This window comes from Rhineura floridana, chromosome 8, assembly GCF_030035675.1.
Source record: "Rhineura floridana isolate rRhiFlo1 chromosome 8, rRhiFlo1.hap2, whole genome shotgun sequence".
In the NCBI taxonomy this organism is placed as follows: domain Eukaryota; kingdom Metazoa; phylum Chordata; class Lepidosauria; order Squamata; family Rhineuridae; genus Rhineura; species Rhineura floridana.
The window spans coordinates 21,800,972-21,825,873 of NC_084487.1; the positions used below are offsets into that span (position 1 = coordinate 21,800,972).

A 24,902-nucleotide genomic window follows, 5' to 3' on the forward strand; every position below is an offset into this window, starting at 1 on the left:
CGATGGTTTGCTACAAATGGAGTTGGATAACGTTTGGACTCTTTTTTTGCTTCGCAGAAATTATGAGGCACATAAAACCCCAACCAAGAAATATGCCAAAACCAAGTATGACTTTGTGGGAAGAAACCAGAGCGAACTCTCTGTCTTGAAGGACGACATTTTAGAGGTAATGCTGTGCTTGTTTTGACTTTCCCTGCCCTCCTAATACTTGTCAAATTATGTTCCTAAAGGTTACTGGACAGCTTAAAAAAAATTGTATCAAATGTGGTTAATTCCTCTGCATGTCTCTCTAGAGACATTCAAAGAAATAGTGAATGGGAACATAAGAAGATACCTTATAACTTATACCCTTGTCCATTGAGCCCAGTGCCTCTTAGACGAGGAGTGGGAAACTGCCCGATCACCTTGGACAGCTCCTTGAAAGTTCAGACTAAGACACGGAGTAGATTCCCTGCCCCACTGACTTGGGAGTCACCAGCCTCCACTGGGTATGAGGCAATGCCCTCTGGGTTGTATCCAACTAATGGGCTGAAGTTTGCCATGGCTGTTAATTTCAGTGGGTCTACTCTTGAGTAGGACTACCACTGGATATAAGCCAACGTTCCTAGCATTTGGGTGACAGCAGCTGAGTTTCTTTCCATTTTCTTTGCTTTGTTCCAGATCCTCGATGACAGAAAGCAGTGGTGGAAAGTCCAAAATGCCAGCGGAGTCACTGGATTTGTGCCAAACAACATCATGGAGCCTCTCAGGTCTCAGGAAAGTGGCTCTGCGGAACCAGCTTATATGCACACTATACAGGTATTCCCAGTTCTTTGGATGGTTCATGTCAGGAGGAAGGGGGGTGGGTGAGACTGTCCCAAGGAAAAGGTTTTCTCAAGGCCTGCCTGTAGAATGGTGCAGGATGATGTCCCAGGAACTCCAGGCAAAGTGAGTGAATTCTTGGGACTCCAGGCAATCTAGTGAAGCCAGTTCTCACTCTGTGTAACAGGGATAAAAATGAAGATGTGGGTTAAGCAAGTCAGGTCAGTGGCTGCTGGTGGCTTCTTGCCAGTGGGGCAGAGAAATCCACTTTGACTGCCCCACTGATGGAGCCACCACTGGTGGATGACTTTCCATCAGACAGAGATCAGCCTGACAGTGCTGCTGCCAGGGCATGGCTTTAGGGCAGAAGTCCAAGGCCCTGTTCAGAAGAAAGAGCAAGGAACCCCCCAGACAAAACAGACCTAAGTAAAGAAACACACATAATTATCTAAAGACATCCCCTTCAGTCTGACAATTAAGTCCAGAATCTGCAATTAGTTATATGTAGTCCAATCCCCTAAATCAGAGGAGGGGAACCTGTGGCCCTCCAGATGTTGTTGGGGTACAACTCTTATATTCCCTGACCATTGGCCATGCTGGCTGGGGCTCATAGGAGTTGGCGTCCAACCACATCCAGAACACCACAGGTTGCTCTGCCTTGCCCTGCCTTGAACAAACAGCCACTCTGCAGAGGCAGCTTCAACTCCTAATGTGAAGCTTGCCTGGATTCCTCAGGAGTAGGGATGGGATCCGTTGACCCATGCCACTTTGAAAGCATTCCATTGAATATATATATATATAGTGCCCCACTATCTATGTGACCACTGCCTCTGCCATTATTTAGATTCCAATTCTGCTTGTGAATTTATTTGCATTTCAAATACTTTCGAATGCTTGTCATATCTTGCTAGCTGTTGATGCCAAAGAGAGAATTTGAATTATTTAAGGTACAGTCTCTATTGTCTTTTCTCTGCACCTCTCCTACCCTCATTTCCCACTGGAAATGTGAACCTTAATGTTTTTCCATTGTTTGCATTGCATGTGTGTGGACTTGGCAGGTGGTTTGAGATGAAACTATGGACCTTTGACTGTATTGAAAATTTCTCTTGACGATGGCTGCATTTGCACATAGAAGGCAGCCTGGTTCTCAAGGAGAAGCTCACACCCACTTTGCTCCTTCCTGGGCTTTTTTGCCCAGGATGGCGGAACAGCTAAGCCAAGGTTTGACTAAGCATGTCATCCGAACCCTGGATTGTGGGTAAGGTCTCTCCTCCCAACCTCAGTCTGTAGCGTAGAACAAATCTTACCTCGTAGCTTCCCATGACGTTGAGATGGGGAAGAATTTCAATTCAGTTCACATTCAAAGGCAAATCTATTGAATTCACGCTTTCTGAAATAACATGGGAACTGAAACATAGCCGTCCAAATTTTGCAATGCAGTTCTACAGTTGTCCAACCAACCATTGCTTACAAAAATGCATATATAAGGGGGAAATGTGCACGAAACAAGATATATTAGTGAAGGTAACATATAAAAATGCATTTCTGTTGTGAGAAATTGCTTGCAAAAATGTGTGCGTTGGTCAAAACTGCATGCAAAAATGTGTTCAGTAGGATAAATTCGCACTAAAATGCTGAAGAATTTTTATCAGGATTTGTTTTTTTAAAAAATACAAATTGCTGCAGAAATGTGGAGAAATGAATTTAATATTGGACAAATGAGAAACAAATGAGAATTAAAATTGACAGATCCTTCCATACATACGTGACGTGCAAACTATGCCACAGTGTGCTATCAATTCTCTTGACAGTTGAGTGCTATCCATTTTTTTTGTATGTTTCTTAAGGTTTTGGTTCAGGTTTTGTAATTGATTGGTGTGTTTTGCAGTGAAGTACCTTACTTTTTGCTACTGAAAACAGAAGCAAATAAAAATTCAGTAGAACTGAGTTTCAAATAAAACACTCAACACTCTCTCTCTCCCTCTCCCTGATCCTGCAATAGACTTTCAACATTTATACAATAACTCGTATGGGTGACTGTAGACAGAGGAAAGTTGTTTAGTACTGTATAGTTTTATGTTATTAGATGCCCAAAAGAGCTAATGTTGTCCATTATGTTTAAGTTTTCCTTTACACTGTAAGGGATCAAACGGTGTTCCTGTCTCTTTCTGACTGTAATCTCATACTCCATCTAAAGCTGCCTGATCTTCTCTTGAAATTACATTGTTTTCAAATTTATAGTTTGCTGGCCCGCTGATCCAGAAAATAAAGCCTTTAATAGGACAATGAAGATTTTTCATTATTTGCCATTCATTATTGAAGGCCACGATATTGACTTATACAAATTCAAAGGCTACGATATTGACTTATACAAAGCTCTTGAATGACTGGTTCCAGGAGAATTCCAAACCTAGTTCCTGGAAAGTCAATAGATACAATAGTAATCTGGGTAAGCATTCATTATAGTTGTTCAGACTCAATCTTGGTCTGTTGTGAAACTCCCCAAGGTACTTCTACTATTTTCAATGGATGTGCTCTGGAGAGTTGGGTAAAGTGTCATCATGGTTTAACTGTTTTGTGTGTTGGGTTTTCTAGTCAAGGGTCCTCAAGGCAGCTCACGAGGGAGAAGCAATAATTCAGAACACCACACAAACAATTTTAAAAACCATAAAAACTTAAAATGAGAGATTAAACAGCTCCATCCACAACCTCAACAATAGCAGTGAAATGTACAAAACCTTCTCGCTAATCCTCCCAAAGGGTTGTATTCAACTAAGACCTACTCAGAGTAGACCCATTGGAAATTAATGAACCTAAGTTAGCTATCTCCATTAACTCCCATCATCCTTGACCATTGCCCATGCTAGCTGTTTAAATTTGGTGCCGAAGGCCAGCTCTGTGCCTTTTGACAGGGATCAAATCCCCCTGATATCATATGTCAGGTGATTGACAGGTGGGTCAGATGTGGCCCACAGAGCATTGACTGCTTTTTATCTTGTCCCCTGGATGAAAGTGCTTTCCTACCCCTGCTGTACAGAATAGAAATGTCTTAACCAGTGTAAGAAAAATCAAGAGGGAGGGAGCCAAGCCTAACAACCTTTTTTGGGCAGGGAATGTTCCTGGAGGGGAGTCACCACAGAAAAGGCTCTGGAGAGGAAATATGAATAGATTCTCCTCTTGGTGACCATAGCATACAGGACGTTTCACATAGGAGTAAGGCAGCAGACTTTGGAAAATGATATATTTGAGCAGGGGACTGTACCCACATATTTTCCCCTCACAAGGAGAAAAGCACCCGGGTGTGTGTGATTTTGAGTGTGTAAAGCATTTAAACACCGCCTTTCCTCAGGACTGTTCTTCTACCCAAACTGCTTTTAGTTGTGTATTTTTAAAAAGTTACAGGCAATTGTATGTGACATCTGCTTTGGTCCTTGGGTGCCCAGACTCCAGGTCAGTTAGGGCTTTAAATAATAATACTTGTACTTTGAATTGCCCCTGAGAAATGAAATATTTTGTTATTTTTGGCTTGGAGTGTGGAGATAATTGGAGGCCATAAGGAACTGAGGAGAGGGCCCACAGCTTATGGGTGGGGGCATCTTATGTCTTTGTGTGTGCTTTAAAAAAGCTTTGTGGGGTCCTATACAGAGTGGGGTCTTATTCGTTTGGAATGGATATAGATTTTGTACCAGGCCCCTGAAATCCTAATGGCTCCCCTGAATAATTGACCATCTGGGCAAAGAACAGCAACTTTCTGCTGAAAAGCAGAGGAGGTACCTCTGGGAAAGATGTGTAAGCATGACTGGAAGAATAGGTCAGGGCCCTTATGCTGTGATATATCAACCAGAGGGAACTGCAAAGTCACAAATTACGTCAAACAGCACATCTGGGTTGTTTTCTTTGTTTGCACTGTTTGAACTGTGTGGCATGAAGCATGTTGTTGGTGTGTTCCAGAATCTGTGCAGTGCTGATCTGTATTTATTTATTTATGTTTATATGCCATCCAATTAACTATTAATAGAGAAGCAGCATGAGTCCCAAAGTTAGCTTAAAACCACAAGAAGCAGCGTATGATCAATAAAACAGCACTACAACCCAGTGAGGGGGCAAACTAAAGTTGTTGTAATTAAAAGGCCCAGGAGAACAAAAAGCCAAAAAGATCCTAATGTAGGACCCAGACAAGGATCTCTGGGGAGAGCATGCCACAACTGAGAAGGCCCTTTCCTTAGTAAGCACCTGTTTGACCTCATTAGATGGGAGAATCTGGAGAAGGTTCTCCAGTGAAGATCTTAAAGTCACAGCAAGTGTTTCCTTTTTGTGGTTTGCAACATGTCTAATGGCAGCCTCATCATGCTTACAGTAGCAAAACCATCCTTGGGGCTTTAGGCAGGTAACTTCCCCTGGAGAGACCCAGGATCACTACACTGTGGACTTTTTCATTCTTCGGCATATTGAATATTTAGACCGACCTCTTTGAGTCCTCCTGCCAATGTTGTCTCTTTAGCTGTGTTACTGGCTCTGTTAACTGGAACCCTGTCCCAAAACAACCCTAGCCTAAGGGCAGATAATTTTTACAGCCTGTTTGGAAGCAATTATTTGTTGTTGAAACCTGCTGTAATTTGTGAATCCCACTGCAAAAAAATTGTATCTAAAAGTACTGCACGAGCAAATCAAAAACTGTATTTAATAAGATAGATGATCTCCTAGGTAGAATGTGGCCAGACTGAGACTTACTTAGTGCCCCAGGGATGGGACCATTTCAGGAAATCTCCCGATTCGTCTTTGTGGTCTCGTGGAACATAAGAGCCCCATGACCCAGAGCTTCAATTCCACCTTCCTCAGTGGAAGAGATATCAGGCAGAGACAATCTGTCAGGCCAGGAAGAGGATTTGGTTTCTTCGGAAACAATCAGTGACTTCCCTGCCTCCTCAGAACTCCCATCTTCAGCCTGGAGGAGATAGTACTACCATCTAAAGACTCAAGGTGAGAAGCCGATACCACTAAAACAAGTAAGGTCCCTTTAAGTATGGAGGCCTCATATACCGTGGGGGCAGAGCCAACATCCTGAAGGAAGTTTGGCTTGTCTGGTTCCCAGCTCCACTCAGAGCTCTCCATAGTGCTGACCTGCTCTCCTTATCCAGAACCTGCTTTTCTGGATAGATTCAGATGTGAGGATTATTGCATTAATTTTCCTAGTTATAATGTGCGCTTCCGTCCCAGTTTCTAATGTTCCTTTTACACAGCCTTACTTATTGTGTTACATAAATCTTCTGTTGCCATTACTTTAGACTTCTTGACATTCAGCTGTCGTCCTTTTTTTGTGTTTTCCTCTTTAACTTTCATCAGCATTCATTTCAAATCATTGCTGGCTTCTGCTAAGATTATGGTATTGTCTGCATATTTTAAATTATTGATATTTCTCCCTCCAGTTTTCACACTTCCTTCATCTTGGTCCAATCTCGCTTTCTGTATGATATGTTCTGCATATAGTTATATAGCCATGAGAGTGGCTGTATACTATAGTCAGTATTTAAATAAATAGGTTAATAAAATACACCCCTGTCTCACACCCTTTCAGATGAGGAAACAAACGATTTCTCCATATTTTATCCTTACAGTAGCCTCTTGTCCAGCGTATAGGTTGCGCATTGGGACAATCAGATGTTATGGCATCCTCATTTCTTTTAAAGCATTCCATAGTGTTTCATGATCTACACAGTCAAAGACTTTGCTGTAATCTATAAAGCACAAGGTGATTTTCTTCTGAAATTCCTTGGTCTGTTCCATTATCCAACATATGTATGTGATATGATCTCTGGTACCTCTTCATTTTCTAAATCCAGCTTGGACATCAGGCATTTCTCGTTCCATATATGGTAAGAGTCTTTGTTGTAGAATCTTGAACATTACTTTACTTGCATGGGATATTAAGGCAATATTAAGGCAGCAGAAGATGTATGTAACTTTAAAGTTGACAATGAGGACATTGAACTTGTCAAGGATTATCAATACCTTGGCACAGTCATTAACCCAAATGGAGACAATAGTCAAGAAATCAGAAGAAGGCTAGGACTGGGGAGGGCAGCTACGAGTGAACTAGAAAAGGTCCTCAGATGCAAAGATGTATCACTGAACACTAAAGCCAGGATCATTCAGACCATGGTATTCCTGATCTCTATGTGTGGATGTGAAAGCTGGACAGTGAAAAAAGCAGATAAGAGAAAAATCAACTCATTTGAAATGTGGTATTAGAGGAGAGCTTTGCAGATACCATGGACTGCGAAAAAGACAAATAATTGGGTGTTTGAACAAATTAAACCAGAACTATCACTACAAGCTAAAATGATGAAACTGAAGTTATTATACTTTGGACACATCATGAGAAGACAGGATTCACTAGAAAAGACCATAATGCTTGGAAAAACAGAAGGGAGTAGAAAAAGAGGAAGGCCAAACAAGAGATGGATTGATTCCCTAAAGAAAGCCACAGATCTGAACTTACAAGATCTGAACAGGGTGGTTGGTTTATAACAGATGCTATTGGAGATCACTGATTCATAGGGTTGCCATAAGTCGTAATTGACTTGAAGGCACATAACAACAACAAACCTATTGTGTTATGGAACTGTGGCTTTTTGATTAATATACTGCCATATTGTGCTAAATTTCATTAACACCAGTGGGTGTGGTGTGACATAACAGCAGATTGGCCATGTTGCCACCACACTTGATTCGTCTGTCTGCACCTGTGTGCCAGGATACTGCCCCAGATTTCATTGGATGAGTGGAGGTGGCGTGATCCATAAAAACAGCAGGAAAATTACAGCCCAAAACTCCTGTGATTCTTTACAGGTTAACGGGTTACAAATGGGTTTTTCCCAGAAATAAATAGATGAGTGGAAATGAGGGCTAAACTTGCACTAGATTTCCAGATTTTGAAATTTCAATAAAACATGGGGGGAAGGTAAAAAAAAGTTGGGAAAATGGAAAAAATTGTTGCCTGAATACAGCCATTGTCCCTGGGCTGACTTGACGTTGTTCGCTGAACCTGATACAGATTTGGCTCCCTCAAAGCCAACCTGGGCTACCCCCCTCCCACAGCAGGAACTGCTTCCTGAAGCAGAACAGTATGCCACCGTGGAATGCTAAGACTTAATCATAAAAGAGGTGTGGGCTTTTTTCTGAAGCAGAGCAGAGTGCATGCTGCTTGCCCACCCCCCAATCTGTTTTCTCCGTTGTGGAAGTCACTAGCTGGAGAGGAGAAAACTCCATCCTGCCAAGGACCCAGCAGGATGAGAGCTCAAAGTCAAGATGGGCAGAGGAGATGCAAGTGCCAAAATCATTGTAGAGTCTTGGACTCTAGCTGTTAACTTCCTCCACATCCTTTTCATGGATGGATGGTTAGGAAAAGAAGTGAGGGGAGCAGGGAAGAAAAGAGAGCCCAAGTTGCTTTCCTTTTACAAATTCTCCACCACTCCCAAAGCTCTGTGAATGGCCTTATCCTAGAACAGGAAATCAGGAATAGCATTCCCTGTTGTTAGTAAATTTTTAAAGCCATACAAAGGAATATAATAAATGTTGGCCACAACATCACAGTGTGGTTGGTGATAGCAGGGCAAGAGAATGGGGGCCTTCATGACAGCCTCTTGTCCTTGTGTAACTGCAGGTAGAGTCAAGAGCATGCATGGAGGATGGGGTCCTGCCATGACTTAACCCTGCCATGGGCCAAGTCCTGAAGGATATCAGGCAGGGGTTTTGTCTTGGGGGTGAACCCCAAGCCCTGCTCTGGCCAAAGTAGAAATTGTCAGAAAGCTAGCCAAGGGAGTTCTCTTAAAGCGAAAGGCCAGCGCAAGTCAGGTGGTGATTCCTGATCCTTCTATTTTTATTTTATTTATATAACAAGATTTATATACTGCTTACTAAATAAAAACTCCTAAGCAACTTACACGAAACAAAATAAAATGTTTAGTAAAACAATACCAGTGAAATCAAATGTTTTAAAAAGTCTATGCAAAGTTGATCAAAATATAAATAAAATCAGCAGTTTTAAAATAAATATACTTAATAAAATTACATTGAAATTACCTGTCCGGTAGGCTTACCATCAGTACATCTGTTTTTAATAAAACGTACATGTTTTTAATATTGTAGTTTTTGGTTTTCTGCTTTATGGTAAGTCACTTGGGGTCTTTTTTAGCGGGAAGTGTTGTACAGATTGAATAAGCCTAAATAAGAAAGCTCCTAGCAGGTGCCAATGAACAGTACAGCAAAGTTGCCTGCCTGATATTAATATACAGGGAGTCCCAGAGAGCAGCTGATGCCACACTGAAGAATTGATTCCATGCAAGTGTGGAACAAATATTATGCGGCGCTTGTAAAAGTGCCAATTCTTGAACCTTCCAGGCCAGTTCTAGAATCTTCCAGGCTAGGCTTATCAATTGATCTGTTGTGCAGTTAGATCTGTTCTTGCAAATGACCTTCACATTCAATCTTCTTCTCCTCTGTCTTTCACCCTCAACTAGAGATGCTTGAGGAACTCAGTCTTTGTGAATTTTAATACAAACTGACCTGATCTGCATCTCCTGGACTAATGAGCAAATCAGAATGTCACTATTGGTTAGATTTCACACTTGTTGCAACGGCTCTAAGCTTTAAAAAGAAAGTATCAAAATGCATTTAGAATGCATATTTTCAGAAAAAATACTTTCATAAGTACCTACTTACATTTAAGTATATACATTTAAATGTACATTATTGTTGGTTTTTTTCCAAAATATGCAGATTAATGCTGTAATCCTAACTCCACTTACCTAGGAGTAAGCCCCATTGAATTCACTATGACTTACTTAGGATTGCACTGTAATGCAGAAATGGTACAGGACATATATTTGTTTTATTTATGACATGTGTGTGCCTTCCCATAACACAAAAGTTGTCTGAGCAACTTACAATAAATAAGTAAAAAATCCAACTGAAATTCAAAGTAAAACATAAAGCCATGAAAAAGGTAGAAGAAACTATGTGAATACAACAAAACAAAAACTCCTTGCACCCTCAGAATTAAAAACAGATTAGGCATCTAGAACAGGCCCAGATTAGCTAAAGCTATATAAATGGAAAAGTTACTTTTTTGAACTACAACTCCCATCAGCCCAATCCAGTGGCCATGTTGGCTGGGGCTGATGGGAGTTGTAGTTCAAAAAAGTAACTTTTCCAAGCTCTGAAATGGATGTGGTGAACAGAGAAGTCTTCACCTGGTGCTGGAAAGACCCCAAAGATGGTGCCTGGCAGGCCCCTCTGAACATGTGTGAGAAACTGACACCGATTTGAAACAGGACTCCAAACATACAAACCTGTTCTCAACTTTCTGCTCAGCATATTACCCCATTGCCTTTCAGTCCTGGCACTGCTTTAATGAGTGTTTTTATTAAAAGATCTTGGCCATTTGCTCTTGCATGCAAACAGTCAGTGCCAAGTTTGGCCACTGCTGTGTTGGGCACTCTGCTTTCTCTCTGCTTTCTTTGGAATCTGCCACAAAACCTTCCCCATTTGTCTTTATTTCACTCTTTGCAGCAAGTGTCTCTCTGTGGGGGTGTAGCTTCTCTTTCACACACATTTCTCACGCCCAGGTCTCCTGCCAGCATCCTTAGATCCAACACAAGTGCCTGCTGCCAACTGCCTTCTTTCCCTCATTCTCTCAGCTGGCTCGGAAATGTGTTACAAATGAAGGAATGCACACAGGCGGGTTCTCATTCTGCAGTTGCCAGAATTGTCATTAAGTCTTTGCCATGAATCAGTGCAATCCCAGTGTAGCAGAACCGATCACTGGAGGAGGAAGGAGGGGGATGCTCTCTCTCTTTCTTTTTTAAGCAAAAGTTTAATTAAACAGCTATTGAGTTTAGTTCTTTTTTCCAAATCTCTCCAAACGACAACTGAGCTTTTTTAGAAAAGAAAACCGTTGCATATGAAGGGACCCTTCGCGCAGAGTTCCCCCCACCTTTGGCTGCAAACACACCATACATTGAAAGCGCATTGTTCCTTCCCCAAAAGAATTGTGGGAACTGTAGTTTCCCACTCACAGAGCTACAATTCCCAACACCCTTAACAAACTACAGTTCCCAGGATTCTTTAGGGGAAATCTTGTGCTTTAAATGTATGGTGTGCATGCAGCCTTTGTTTCACTTGGTCCGCACAATTCTGTACAGCGGGTATTGCGGAGAAAATCTGAACACTGAGGCATCTGTCGTTCTCACTGGGCAGAGCTGAGAGTATGGAGCCAGACAGCTCTTCTGCTTGTGCAGTGTATTTGATAGGAATGATGATTGGGGCTGCAACTGGGGTAGCCAGCATGGTGTTCTCCAGATGTTTGGGATGTTCATGAAGGATGAAGCTATCAACAGCTGCTAGCCAAGATGACTATGTTCTACCTCCACTGTCAGGCTGGGTGCCTCTATACGAGTTGGTGGGAATCACAAGTGCAGAGAGTGCTGTCGCAGCCCTGTCCTCATTACAGGCTTCCCATACAAGCATCTGGTTGGCCACTGAGAACAGGATGCTGGATTAGATGGGCCTTTTGGCTTGATCCAGCATGGCTGTGCTTGTATTCTTAAGGACTCTAATTCCCATCAGCCCCAGCCAACATGGCCAATGGTCAAGGACGATGACAGCTGGGGTCCACAGCATTCAGAAGGCACCGCATTGGTACCCCTGGGCTACAGAAAGGGCTTCAAGTCTTTGTCTATTCCCCCAGCGGTCAAAGATGCCAGGCCTTGAGTTTGTGTTATTTAATTCAGTTTAATATTTTATATTGAAGTAGTAACCAGCATGGCTTATAATAGAAAATACAATAAAACAATTTGTCATTAAAAGAGAACAAGATTAGTAAGTTATCAATAGTAAACCATTAATGATTTTTTTTAAAAAAAAAACATCAAGGGCCAGCAAGTAATTGCTGTTATCAAGAGCCAATGAATATTGGTTAAATGCTGGAAGGCTGCTGATTTTATGGTTGAAGTTTCAGTGTTGTTCCAGCTGCCTAATTTGCTTTGATTTACTTCGTTTTTCTCGTAGCAATTACTGGGAGAACTCTCGGAGGTAATTCAAACTGTTCTTGTATGAAATGTACAAAATTGTGTTTCTTTAAAAGCTTTTGGGGGGGACTATCCATAAGATCTGTCACACTCCTAAAGCCCCCCCCTTCCTCTCTCTCTTCTCTCTTCCTCTAACAAATCCTCAGCTTCCAGACTTAGGGAGTCTCAACCAATGAACGTATGAAACTGCCCTATCCAGTTCAGACAGTTGTTCCATCTAGTTTAGGACTGAGCTGGTGCACATGGAACACTAAGCAACCCTATAGCTTTAGTATGAATCTTAGGTTTTTCGGAAAGGAGATCTCAGCTACTGTGCTCTTTCCCCCAGTTCTGATGCTCTGAGCTACGCCATGGTTTAGTTTAACATGTCATCCAAACTTGGGCTCATGACTTGTTTCACTCCAGACAAACCACAAGCTGTGACCAAGGTTTGTTTTTGGGTTTACAGCTCCTAGCTTGTCTGGAGAAGACATGTTCTGCTTGAAAATCATATGTAATGGGGCTTCCCAAACTGCAGCCTATGGACCACCAGTGGTCTACGAGCTTCATTCAGGTAGTCCTCAGCATGTCCACATTAAATATTCATATTGATTTAAATTATATTTTTATTCCTTCTTTTATTTCTTATATTGTATTTTATGGTATTGTTTGGATTCTATTGAATGCAAATCATAATACTATGAAATGCAATATAAGAAGGGAAAGAAGCAATAAAAGTGCAATTAGAAATCATTCAGCATCTAGCACAGTGCATTACAATTGCTGCAAGAGGTAGAAAAATAGCAAAGTGGTCTGCCAAGACCATAAGCAATTTTCAAGTCGTCCATTTGGGGAAAAGCTTTGGGAACCACTGGTATGTAATCTTTTGGTTTTTTTAATCCTTCATAGGGAACATATATTACATAGGCTTTTCGCTTTAGATTAGCCATCAAATATTTATGGACACTAAAAGAAAAAAAATACTCAGCAGATTTTGATACTGCTAGTGAGTTTGCAGAAAGGATATGTGAGTATTATGTACATGTGCATAGATATAGATGTAGACACAGATATACATATGAGTATCGACATGAAACATTTTCACATGAGATTAAGAAAGCAGATTAAAGGATACAGTATGATCCTTAACTCAAATTTCTTATTTGCACTTTACCACATTTGGTGGCTATGTAGTAAGAATCTCCCTTCTGCGCAATACCGGCGCCAACCACTCTTAGTTTTATAGATCTTATGTAGCTTCCAGGGAGATAAATGCCCTTTTGTTGCCCTCTCCATTGTGGATTTAAAAATGGTTAAGAGCTCTGGAAAAATTTAAGAGCCTTTTGAAAACAGATACTGTAACAATCAGTCTTCCTGCAAGTTTGTAGCCCTCTTAGCAGGTTAGGACTGCTCAGATGTTCACAGTGTGAACTGGCCTTTTGGGTGCACACTTGCTTACCTTCTCCAGGAGTAAGAATATGTTCCCACATTGTGGGCTGTTTCCAGGCAGGCAAGCTCTGCAGTTGGAAGGACTGCAAGAGCAAGTCTTAAGGTGATGCATGTGTGTGCACCCACATTTATACTTACCTACACATAGGAAGAGAGCCAGTGTGGTGTAGTGGTTAAGGTGCTGGACTACAACCTGGGAGACCAGGGTTCGAATCCCCACATAGCCATGAAGCTCACTGGATGACCCTGGGCCAGTCACTGCCTCTCAGCCTCATGAAAACCCTATTCACAGGGTCGCCATAAGTCGGAATCGACTTGAGGGCAGTACATTTACATTTTACACATAGGAATCTGCCTTATACAGGGTTGGACCATTGAACCATCTGGCTCAGTATTGTTCACACTGACTGACAGCAACTCTGTAGAGTTTCAGGCAAGGGATAGTCCCAGTTTAAGACTAAGCCTCCAGTGTAGAAAGTGGACAAGGAGATGTTTTCCCTTTTTTTCTTCATGATTCATTGGGGCCATCCAATGAAGCTGAATGATGGGAGATTTAGGATGGACGAATGGAAGTTCTCGATTTACTTGCAGAACATGTGGTGATGGCCACCAGCCTGGCTTTAGGGAGCACAGGAAGCTGCCTCATACTGAGTCAGATCCACTGGTCCATCTAACTCAGTATATTCTACACTGACTGGCAGCAGCCCTTCTGAATTTCAGGTAGAGAGTCTCTCCCAGCCTGACTTGGAGATGCCAGGGATTGAGCCTGGGACTTTCTGCATGCAAAGCAGATGCTCTGCCACTCACCTGTGGTCCTTCCCCATTAAAAGAGGATGAGCTAAATTCATAAAGCTAGCGATGGCTACTACTCAAGATGGCTTTATTACCTCCAGTATTACAAGTAGAATGCCTCTTAATACCAGTTGCTGTGGAACAACAGCAAGCTAATGCCCACATGTTCTGCTTTGAGGGCTTCTTCTGGCATCTGGCTGGCCACTTTGGGAAGCAGGGTGCTGGTCTAGATGGGTCCTTGGTCTGAACCAGCAGTGCTCTTCATATGCATATGTATGCCCAGGGCCACACAAGGTGTCTAGATGTTTCTTTAACTGCACCTTCTTAGGTTGCACTGTGAAAACTTGGGGAAGGTCCTCTAGTGTTCCTTTCAAGCAACATAGAGGGCTCACAGGGATGCCTATGGACCTTAATCCCTCTTAATAAAGAATAAGGACAATAGCTGCACTGAGAAGACACCAGTGTTGGCTTGGATTCATTGCCAGATTTATCTTGGTCCCTCATCCTATGGTTTCTGGGAGTGCATCTCAGGGGTCTTAGGAAAAATCAGATCTCCCTCATCAAACGTGGAGAAAAAGGTCCCCACCCCAGAGAGGGAGATCTGATGTCAGATCCCCCTTTCCCCACGGCCATGGAAATAGGCTCTTGCCCTATTAAATTCCAGAGCTCTGCTGTTGGTACAGGCCGAAAATAGGGCATGCCAGGGGAAGGCTTGGATCCCAAGGACCCATTGCCATCCCAGTTCCCCAACACTCCTCCAAACTGGAGAGGTAACCGTGAAAGCCCCTAGACCTGACATAGGTTATTGTCCTTCCCTTGAGAGCCAGTGTGGCATAGTGGTTAAGGTGTTGGACTACGACCTGGGAGACCAGGGTTCGAATCCCCACATAGCCATGAAACTCACTGGGTGACCTTGGGCTAGTCACTGCCTCTCAGCCTCATGAAAACCCTATTCATAGGGTCGCCATAAGTCGGAATTGACTTGAAGGCAGTACATTGTCCTTCCCACTGTTAGGAATGGCACGCAAGAGTGCTACTCCCCCCTCACTTCCAGCATGCCAGCAAGAACCACCTTTTGGTCTCCCCACCGTCCACAGTCTTCGGATTGCATCCAAGTGAACATTTTCAGTGTATTAAAAATTACTTTTATTTTTAAAAAGGAGACCAAGGGATGATGGTCATCTACCAGTTTAGGTTTCCCTCTCTATTTTTCTTTCCCTGAAATATTTGGATACGTGATCTGCTATGCCTCTTTCATGTTGCACAGGTTTGATCCATGAAAACTAAGCAAGTGTCCTTTCTTGCAGAGGATTTATTTTTATTATTTTGCCAAGACCTTGGATTTTTTTCCCCTTTGCTGTGACAAATGAAACCTCCTTTTTTTGGGGTACTTCTAGAAACAAAGAACAGAGTTTGTTCCGAAGCAGCTTGACCCCACACCTGTCGTACCGTCGCCACCCCAGACGCCGCTTCCAGTCCCTCTCCCTCCAAGTATGCCAGCACCTATCCCAGTTCCTGTGCCAAAGGTGCCCGGAGCCATCAGTCGGCAGAGCAGCACATCGAGCGAAGGTGGGCGAGATGGCCAGAGGCAAAAGCCGCCCCCTATAGACCGTGAGTTTCTCTCTGTTTTGTGTGCTTGTGATTCAGGCAAGAAAATCGTGTGTTATATATTTTAAAAATCAAGCTGCTTACAGAGCAGAGCCACTGAAATCAGTGGACTTAACTTGCTTAAGGAGAAAAACAAGGGACTGGAAACAAAACCCCGTGAGGAGAGACTGAAAGAATTGGGCTTGTTTACCCTTGAGAAGAGAAGACGGAGGGGAGATATGATAGCACTCTTTGAGTACTTGAAAGGTCGTCACACAGAGGAGGGCCAGGATCGCTTTTCAATCATCCTAGAGTGCAGGACATGGAATAATGTGCTCAAGTTACAGGAAGCCAGATTTTGACTGAACATCAGGAAAAACCTCCTAACTGTTAGAGCAGTGCAGCAATGGAACCAGTGACCTAGGGTGGTGGTGGGCTCTCCAGCGTTTGAGTCATTCAAGAGGCAGCTGGACACGTGTCAGGTATGCTTTGATTTGGATTCCTGCATTGCGCAGGGGGTTGGACTCAAAGGCCTTATAGGTCCCTTCCAACTCTATGATTCTGTGATTCTATTAGCTAAGTCCTGCTCAAAGTAAACCCACTGAAATTGATGAACCTAAGTTAGCCATGCCCATTAATTTCATTGGGTCTACTCTGTGTAGGACTAGCGTTAAATATAACCCATTGATTTCAGTGGGTCTGCTTTGAGTATGACTAATGTTGGATATCACCTGTAACTTGGACAAAGTGTATTCTGTATCCTAACAGAACTTGTCATTAGGGATGGGGGGGAATATGACTCAGTTCTCATTTGAAGGCAAACAGTGTGCAGCAGAAGCACAACTATCCTTTGAAATTCACACTTATCCAAATTCTGTGATGCTGTTCTCCAGACAGCCAGTGTTTATAGAAATGCGTATATTAGGGGGATGTGTGCATAAAATGACTATATTAGTGAAAATAACAATACAAAGATGCATTAGGAGAGGTCGCTTGCAAAAATGTGTGCATTAGTCAAATCTGCCTACAGAAATGTGTTTATTAGAACTTTGCACTAAAATGCTCATTTTAATAAGGATTTTTTTTTAAAATCACAAATCCCTGCAGAAATGTGGAGAACTGAATTTAAGAATGGAAAAATGAGAAATTGAGATAACTGAAATTCATAGATTCTTCCAATCCTGTCATCCAGAAAATTTGGTATCAGAAATGGTATTGAATTCAAAGTATCTCAACGTTGGTTTCTTTTTTAAAGCCAAGGTTCTAGCCCTTATGAAGACAGGAAAAAATTGTTGATCTATGGGCAATGTCTGGTTAAAATTTCACTATTCTCAGGCAGACTGGGCAGAGCCTCCTATAGTCGGCTTCCTTATCCTCTTAGCTCCTCACCTCTGCAGCCCACCTGTCTCCAGTCTCTATACCTTGCCTTTTGCCATTTCCCCAGCCAGACGATTCCAGATTCTTGAATAACTCATTGTGGGAAGCAGGATCTACCAATGCAGATGTCTGCAAATAATTATTCTACTTGCAGAATTGCTCTGCTTGAATTTTTAGAATTTGAGATGGCACAGAAGTCATCCACATATAGTCAGATAATTGCAAGGCTGGGGCTCCAGCCCCTGAAGCAGTGGCCTCTGGTGGCTCCATGTCAGTGGGGCTGTGGAATCCGCTCTGAGCTTTAGTCCAAGCTTTCAAGGTGCTGAAAGCTGTAGTGGATTCCACTGCCCCACTGACATGAAGCCACCAGACGCCGCTGCCCTGAAGGGCCAGTTTTTCATTGTGCTTGTTGTAGTATGTCACATTTTATAGACTGGGAAGGAAGAAGCACTGTCACACTTCTTTGCTGGCAGAACTTGAAGCAACAATTTCCTTTTGCTGTTGGAATAGCCAGTGTGGGGGACAGGATACTGTGTTAAGGAGGAGAAGATGGGAGTAAGCAAGCATAAGGGTGGAGCGACTGCTGGTTCCTACAGAATTGCCCTTTTAATCTTGGACTGTCAGTGCTGCTGGAGTGATTTTTGGAACCAGCCTAGCACAGGGACAGGAATGTTTTTATCCTTATATTTTAAAACATACATATTTGTTGGCCCTAATTACAAGGGGACCAAGCCAACCAACATTTGCCACCCTGGGCTCCTACTAGGAGAAAGGGCGGGATGTAAATCTAATAAATAAACAAACAAATGAATAAGAACTTCTACATCCTGTTGGTTTTAATGGGGAATAACAATGCTCATGCTTATCCCTCCCATTGAACTCAATGTGATTTAAAAGCGCTTAACGTTGGCTAGATCATGCTCTAGGTCTGCAGTTGAATTCAGTCTGTCAGTCTTGTTAATTTGATGGCTGGATGGTGGGGTTGGAGTTCTGCAGAGTTCATTATAGTTTGTCATTAATCCAAAAACTCTGGATGAAACAGAAAATCTGATCATACCTAAACTGTTTGGCAGGTGTGTAGAACCGATGCTGATGGAGAGAAACAGTAAAATTAGGGCTGCAATCTGTATGTGCATTTACTGGGGAGTAAGCCCCACTGACCTTTCCTCCTGAGTAAGCAAGCATTACACAGATTGGAAACATGCATTACAAATAAAGCCATTGAAGCAGCCAGAATGAGTCACTTCTTCCAATATCTTTTAAAAAGTCATCCATTTTCTCCTCCTTTTTCCTCCCCTCCCCTTTTTTTTTTAGGAAGGAAATCTCAGATGGAAGAAGTTCAGGATGAACTCATTCACCGGCTCACCATTGGCCGGAGTGCTGCCCAGAAGAAGTTCCACGTGCCACGCTCTAATGCCCCAGCAGTCAATATCAGCTATGACTCCTCTCCGGAAGACGTGAAAACGTGGCTTCAGGCCAAAGGATTCAACTCAGTGTGAGTCTGGAGGAGCAGCATTTTCTCTTAAGAGCGGATCAGAATTAAGAGGCAGGCTGCATGTATTTATTTGATTACTTATTTATTTATTTGATTTATCTCCCGCCCTTCCTCCCACTGTAGGAGGCCAGGGTGGCAGTTGTAAGCACCAACCTGCCTAAAAAGGCTCGATTAACTGTCATACGGACATAGGAAGCTGCCTTGTAGTGAATCAGGCCACTGGTCCATCTGTGCATTCGCCCGCTAGGGCTTTCAGCAGGATTCTGCCCCAGCCGTAACTGGAAATGGCTGGTGATTGAAATTGGGACCGTCTGCATGCAAAGTAGATGGTCCATCACTGAGCTGCAGTCCTTCCCCTGTCATGTCAAGGGCTGTAGCTCAGTGGTAGAGCTTCTTGGTTTGTTTGTTTATTTCATTTATTTTGACAGTTTATATCCTGTTGTCTCTAAGCAGTGTACAAGTAACTCAGTTAAAAAAAGATATAAATTTACAAAATCAGAATTCAGTTAAGATGCCTGCTGCAATAAAAGTCTTCAGTAGGCGCCGGAAGTTCAACAGGCAGGGAGCCCGTCTGACCTTAGCTGGAAGGGAATTCCAGGTCAGGGTTCAATCCTCAGCATCTCCAGGCTGGAAAAGATCCCTGTTTGAAATCCTGGAGAGCAGCTGCCAGACAGAGTAGACAATGCTGAACTAGATTTACCAATGGTTCACTTCCCATCTAAATAAAATCCTCCAAATTGTTAACATACTTTGTCAAAGCAGGAGCACATTACAGTATGATGTTCAGTTCTCTCCCCCTTCTGAGTTCAGCTTGGGATCAAACAAATGATTTTGAGTTTCGTCTCTCAAGACAGTCTGATGTGGGGGAGAGCCTTAATGATTTTACATTGTGTAATGTGAGCCTTCAACTGCTTTCCTTTATCAGGTAGCATATTTTATACTTTTGTGTAACAGCTTCATTGTGCTCTTCTATTGCTGCTAACCTTACAGAACTGTCAACAGCCTTGGAGTTTTGAGTGGCGCTCAGCTGTTCTCTCTCAACAAAGACGAGCTAAAGTCTGTGTGCCCGGAAGGAGCTCGAGTCTACAGCCAAATTACTGTTCAGAAAGCTGCCCTGGAGGTACGCACTGAGTCGGTTTCTCCACCAAATACATCAGCTTTCGCCATCCTGGTGCACTCCAGATGTTCTTGACTACAGCTCCCATCATCCTCAACTGGGCCACTATGGCATATGCCTCTGGGATAGAGGGGGCAGGCACAGAGACCTTGGCTAAGCAGGTGGCAAATGCAGAAGGCTGCAATCCTATAATCATTTATCTGGGAATAAGCCCCACTGAAACTCAGTGAGACTTGCTTCTGAGTAGACATGTACTGGATTGTGCAGCATGAGGCCATGCCTCCTTCTCATTATTTTATTTATTTATTTTATTTAATTTATATACCGCCCTAAGCCTGAAGGCTCTCGTTAGAGCTGCGTAGGGCCTCCAGATGGACTACAACTCCCATCATCCTTGACCACTGGCCATGTTGGTGGGAGTTGGACTCCAACAACATTTGGAAGGCCACGAGTTTCCCTTCTCTACTGCAAGGTCTTGAGCAAAGGTCTTTCCTGGCATGGCTACCTGGATACACCAGCAATTGAACCTCCAACATGCTGCATGCATTGAGCTTTGACCTCTTCCATTCAGGCCACTGGCAAATGTGGGGTGAGCAAGGAGTTGGAAGAAGACCTCAGAGGTCATCTGAGTCTAATCCCATGCTGATTTACCACTTCCTCCCAAATAGTCACTGCAGCAGAAAAATCACCCCATGCATGGTGCCTTCAACACTTCAGATGTTTACCTAAGAGCCTAGCCATATATTCAGCAGAATCACACAGTGCAATTCTTGCTGGATCATACCACTTCGGACTGCATATTGACATACTCCCCTATATTAAAACAAGCAAACTCACCAGAGTGCCAAGATTGGAGGTAAGCCTGTGCTTGCTCTGTGATAGTGAAAAGCAGCAATAGAGGCAGCACTAAGATCACAGATAAGCCTCCGCTGCCGCCTTTCAGTATCAAAGAGTAAGCAGAGACTTACCTCCAATCTTGGCGCTCTGGTGAGTAGAGATAAGCCTCTGCCTGCTCCCATGAATTTTGAATCACCTGACGGCATATGACATTGGGTGATTAATAGGTAGAAGGCTTCACCCACCTGTCAAAATGGCCCATGGAGGTTGAGCCAGTTCTGGATCTGGTCTTTTAGCCGGATCCAATTCGCCACACCTGCACTACACACTATGTGTAGAAAACAACAACAGCGCTGTAGGGAATGGGATCTATCTAGCTTTTTTGATGCATGGGAAGTTTGTTTAGGAAGGGAAGGCAGGTTTGGGCCTGCAGTCTCCGACCCTCTGTCTTAAGTGGTGCATTCCAGCAACAGCAGCATTGTAGGGTTTTCCTGACTGGTCTGGCTCAGCTTTGGATCCCTTCACCTAGTTTTTGTAGAACAGGAAACCTTTGCACACTCCTACCCCCTGCACAAATGGGTTTAATAGGTGTCGCATTGGGTATTTCATGGCTAAAATCAAATCTCGCTTCTGGTGCAAAAATAAGTTTAGTTTAATTTTCTCTCTTGTCCCCCCATGCTGATTTTTATAGGCTACCAGTGGAAGTTCAGAATTACAAGAGATCATGAGAAGACGGCAAGAGAAAATCAGCGCTGCTGCCACGGACTCAGGAGTAGAGTCCTTTGACGAGAGCAGTGGTCACTAAATGTCTTTTCTATCAATTTTTGTTGTTTAAAAAACAGGAGAGAGAGAGAGAGTTCCAATCGTTCTGGGCATTGTTCCATCATGCTTTGTTTTAGGAAGTCATGGGAAGGAAATGTCTGGTTGATGATTACTATTTATATAGATACAACTTGATGCCATAAAGAAGCCTTCACCAACCTGGCATCCTCTAGATGTTTTGGACTACAACTCCCATCAGCCCCAGCCAATGCTGGCTGGGGCTGATGGGAGTTGTAGTCCAAAACATCTGAAGGGTGCCAAGTGGGCAAAGGCCACCATAAAGAAAGCATGCTGTGGGGAGGTAAACTGGGAGGGGGGGGACCGATACTCCTTATATATAATAAAGATATATTAAAGGGGAAATTAACTGGCATTCCCAAGGCTGGTTTGGTGAAACTGGTTGTTTCATGCTTTCTGTTCTTTTCTCTTTTTGTTTTTTAAGTGGGCATGTAAAATCACACTGCTGTTTTTGGGACAGTGATAGCCACTGAGCGCTCAACCCGACATGGGGAAGCTGTAGACCTCTAGACACTGTAGGACTCCAACTTCCATTAGCTAATGGTCATAGCATGGCTAACGGTCAGGGATGATGGGAGCAGTAGTCCAACAATATCTGGAAGGTCACCGGTTCCCCATCTCTGCCATTAAACTGTGTTGAAATCTCCAACTCCAGTGTGAATCCAAAGGGTGACTCTTTTCAAGAGCAGCTGATTTCTACAGGAGAGCTAAATGTCTGTGGGCTTAGCTCTGCCGCTTGAAATCAATGGGACTTAAATGGGCACCACAGTGTCAAGATCCTCCCTTTTCTGCACCTCATCACTTTCATCCATAGTCATACCCTCTTTCTCTTAACGTCTCATTTCTCAGCACCAAGATGTCCAAATTTCTTCAAAATATCCTGAATGCCAACAACTGGATGCTAAAAAGTTTTTTTTTTATGTATATATCAAGAGCAGCCCTAATCTTCCAAGCACAGACTGTAATTCTTCTGACAACTTCACAAGATGATTTCTTAACGGACGTGTAGATAGCAAAATAACTTATTCTGGATTCCAGTTTTACTGCTGTTCCATTGGGGATAAGCACAAACCAATAAAGGCACAAAGCAAACAATAGCACGTGTGTCCATTTTTTTAACAGGAACAAGGGCACTCGGACCTTCCTTTTTTTAAGGTCCCAACATGGCGGGTTCACAGTATTATTTCTTAAAAGAGTATCGCTTTAACTTCACTGGTCAAAAGGAAAGGTAAACCCAGGTTTTTGTTGCTGTTTTTAGGGAGACATGAAAGGTGATTGCAACCATTCAAAGCAAAATGAAGTATTAATTTCTAACTTAAATCTTGTAAAATATGGCCAATCCAAGTTAAATATTCTAGTAGATGTTGTTTTTGGAACAATTATGACATCTCTCCCCCCAACCACCTCAACTTCCCCCATGCAAAATGTTCTGTTCTGTCAGATGTATATAAAGCATTAAAAAAAACCCTCATCGTGTCATTTAGAAGAAATGAATCATCTAGTTTTATTAATTTTCATGGTGCCTTTTTTCATACGACTCAGCTGAAAGTCTGCAATAAACACTATTTGATGTATGTGAAATGGTCTGCATTATCTGTCATGGTAAAGGGGGAAAGAGAAACAAAAGGTAAACATTTCTTTCTTTTTGTCTGAAGAACAGAGTCAGACATTCAGAAACAACCAGTCCCGAGATAATTATACCCCTTTAGGTTTCAAAGGTGTGTGTGCATGTGTAAGGGAGGTCACGTTTGAAAAACTTTCTGCTGTACATCAGACACTCCCTAGCTTGTTGTGGAGGCCATTTCTAGTCTAGCCCTCTTCCTGACTTGCTAGCTTTCCATTTGCAAGGAACGTTTGAGATAAAACATTTAAATAACACCCACCTGCATTCCAACGTTATATAGCACCCAGAAGGACTGGTCCACATACTGGCCAATTGTATGAATTGGCTGTTCAAAGAGGAATTCTCAAATTTCATTATGGGAGGGTTTCCCTGTGTCAAGAAAATCACTACTCTGTGGAAACTTGGATTTATCATTAAGGTAGCTACTCTACAGAGCAGGGCATTTGTCAGGTTGGGACTCCTAATTTTTATACATTTATTACCTACATTTATATCCCATCATTCCTGCAAGAAGCTTGAGGCAGCCTACATGGTGTATTTCCCCCATGTGTTGTCCTCCCAACAATCCTGTGAGATAGGTGAGTATGAGAGCTAGAGGGCAGCCCAGTGAACTTCAAGGCTGAGTGCAGGTTTCAACCTGGATTCCTACCCCTACCCCCTGGCCTTAATTTGATACCATGAACCACTGCACCACACTGGCTTGCTTTATGTGGTGCAATTATTTGGAGGGTAGGCCAGAAAGGTTCCCTGCAGTTCAAAACATGGTGGTAGCCTCCATAAGGTTAGGAGGCTGTCACCATGTGCCTGGAGCCAATTGGCAGCTTGGCCAATGGATGGATCAAAATAGTGGCTGTACTGCAGAGGGCTTTGTAGGCACCAAGATGGTTTGGACAGGAGAGGAGTCTCTAGCTGTGTGAGAGTATAGAGAACATGCAGCTTTATGGATCATGGAATGAGGTTCTTGTTAAGTAGCTTGGCATAGGAGCCCCATATCTTCCAATCTGGCCCAGGTTCAATGTAACATAGGGCTTGCTGCTAGTTCCCTGGGCAAAAAATAACGCCACTTTGCCGCAGCCTGTGCCTGTCGTCTCGCGTTGACATTTATTTCAATGCTGCTTTACAGCCAAAGGCCTCCAAAACAGCATGCAATTACTTAAAAATACATAATGAAAGTAAACATGATTTAAGTCCAAAACAAACAAATCACAGCGACTTCCATTACAAACTTGATGCAGCCAGCATAAGCAATCTGGAAGAAAAGAAATTCAGTCACTATAACAGAAGGTTGACAGAAAAGGCTGGTCTTGACCACCTGTCCAAGAAAAGGGCGGGCAGATAGAGGAGCCAGACACACCACACATGAGGGTGTCTTTGGGCTGAAAAGGTCGGGTCCCACATAGCCACCAAGCAAACCTCCCAGGCAGTTGTGGGCTGAGGAGCAGCACACCTTCCAAAGGTCTTAATGGGCTGGCAGAAATGTGGCCTGCAGCAAAGTTACTACTGCTTGACAGGACAATACAGACAGCCAGGCTGCCTCGGTGGGGTGGGGTGGGGGATGAGAATGCCCACTCGGAGGTGGCCTGGTCATTGGACTGTTGTTGCTGAGGGAATGCGATTGCGGAATGAAATAAGGACAGGACGTGCAAAAGATTCACATGAAAGAAGTGGTGGTTCCCTTTCCGTGCAATCCTTAATATTTCTCGCGCACGTGCTCTTGCATGCATGCACACACGTTCCTGGTTTTGTCTTACACGTTTTTTCCACACACCAATTCTAACAAAGACCAATCATGCTGATAAAGCACTCGAGCAACTTCTGCTGAGACAAACGAGCTGGCATACATTTTATGGACTTGTCCGCTTTATATTCTGGGCTCAGAATTTTTTTTACGTTGGAGGGTTGGTGTTTTGTGGGTGT

The 24,902-nt window shown here is 43.0% G+C and overlaps 1 protein-coding gene across 6 annotated transcripts in view; it reads left to right on the forward strand.

Moving 5' to 3' along the window:
- Nucleotides 1-22,458, forward strand: part of EPS8 (EGFR pathway substrate 8, signaling adaptor) — a 195,739-nt gene extending 173,281 nt beyond the window's left edge. For all 6 annotated transcript variants that reach the window (XM_061638501.1, XM_061638499.1, XM_061638504.1 and 3 more), the window contains 6 exons: nucleotides 58-166; nucleotides 661-798; nucleotides 15,506-15,719; nucleotides 18,387-18,567; nucleotides 19,558-19,687; nucleotides 21,213-22,458. In XM_061638501.1, coding sequence (XP_061494485.1) covers nucleotides 58-166; nucleotides 661-798; nucleotides 15,506-15,719; nucleotides 18,387-18,567; nucleotides 19,558-19,687; nucleotides 21,213-21,326 — 886 coding nt within the window. In that variant the 3' untranslated portion in view covers nucleotides 21,327-22,458. The remainder of the gene's footprint in view (nucleotides 1-57; nucleotides 167-660; nucleotides 799-15,505; nucleotides 15,720-18,386; nucleotides 18,568-19,557; nucleotides 19,688-21,212) is intronic.
- Nucleotides 22,459-24,902: the final 2,444 nt, after the last annotated feature.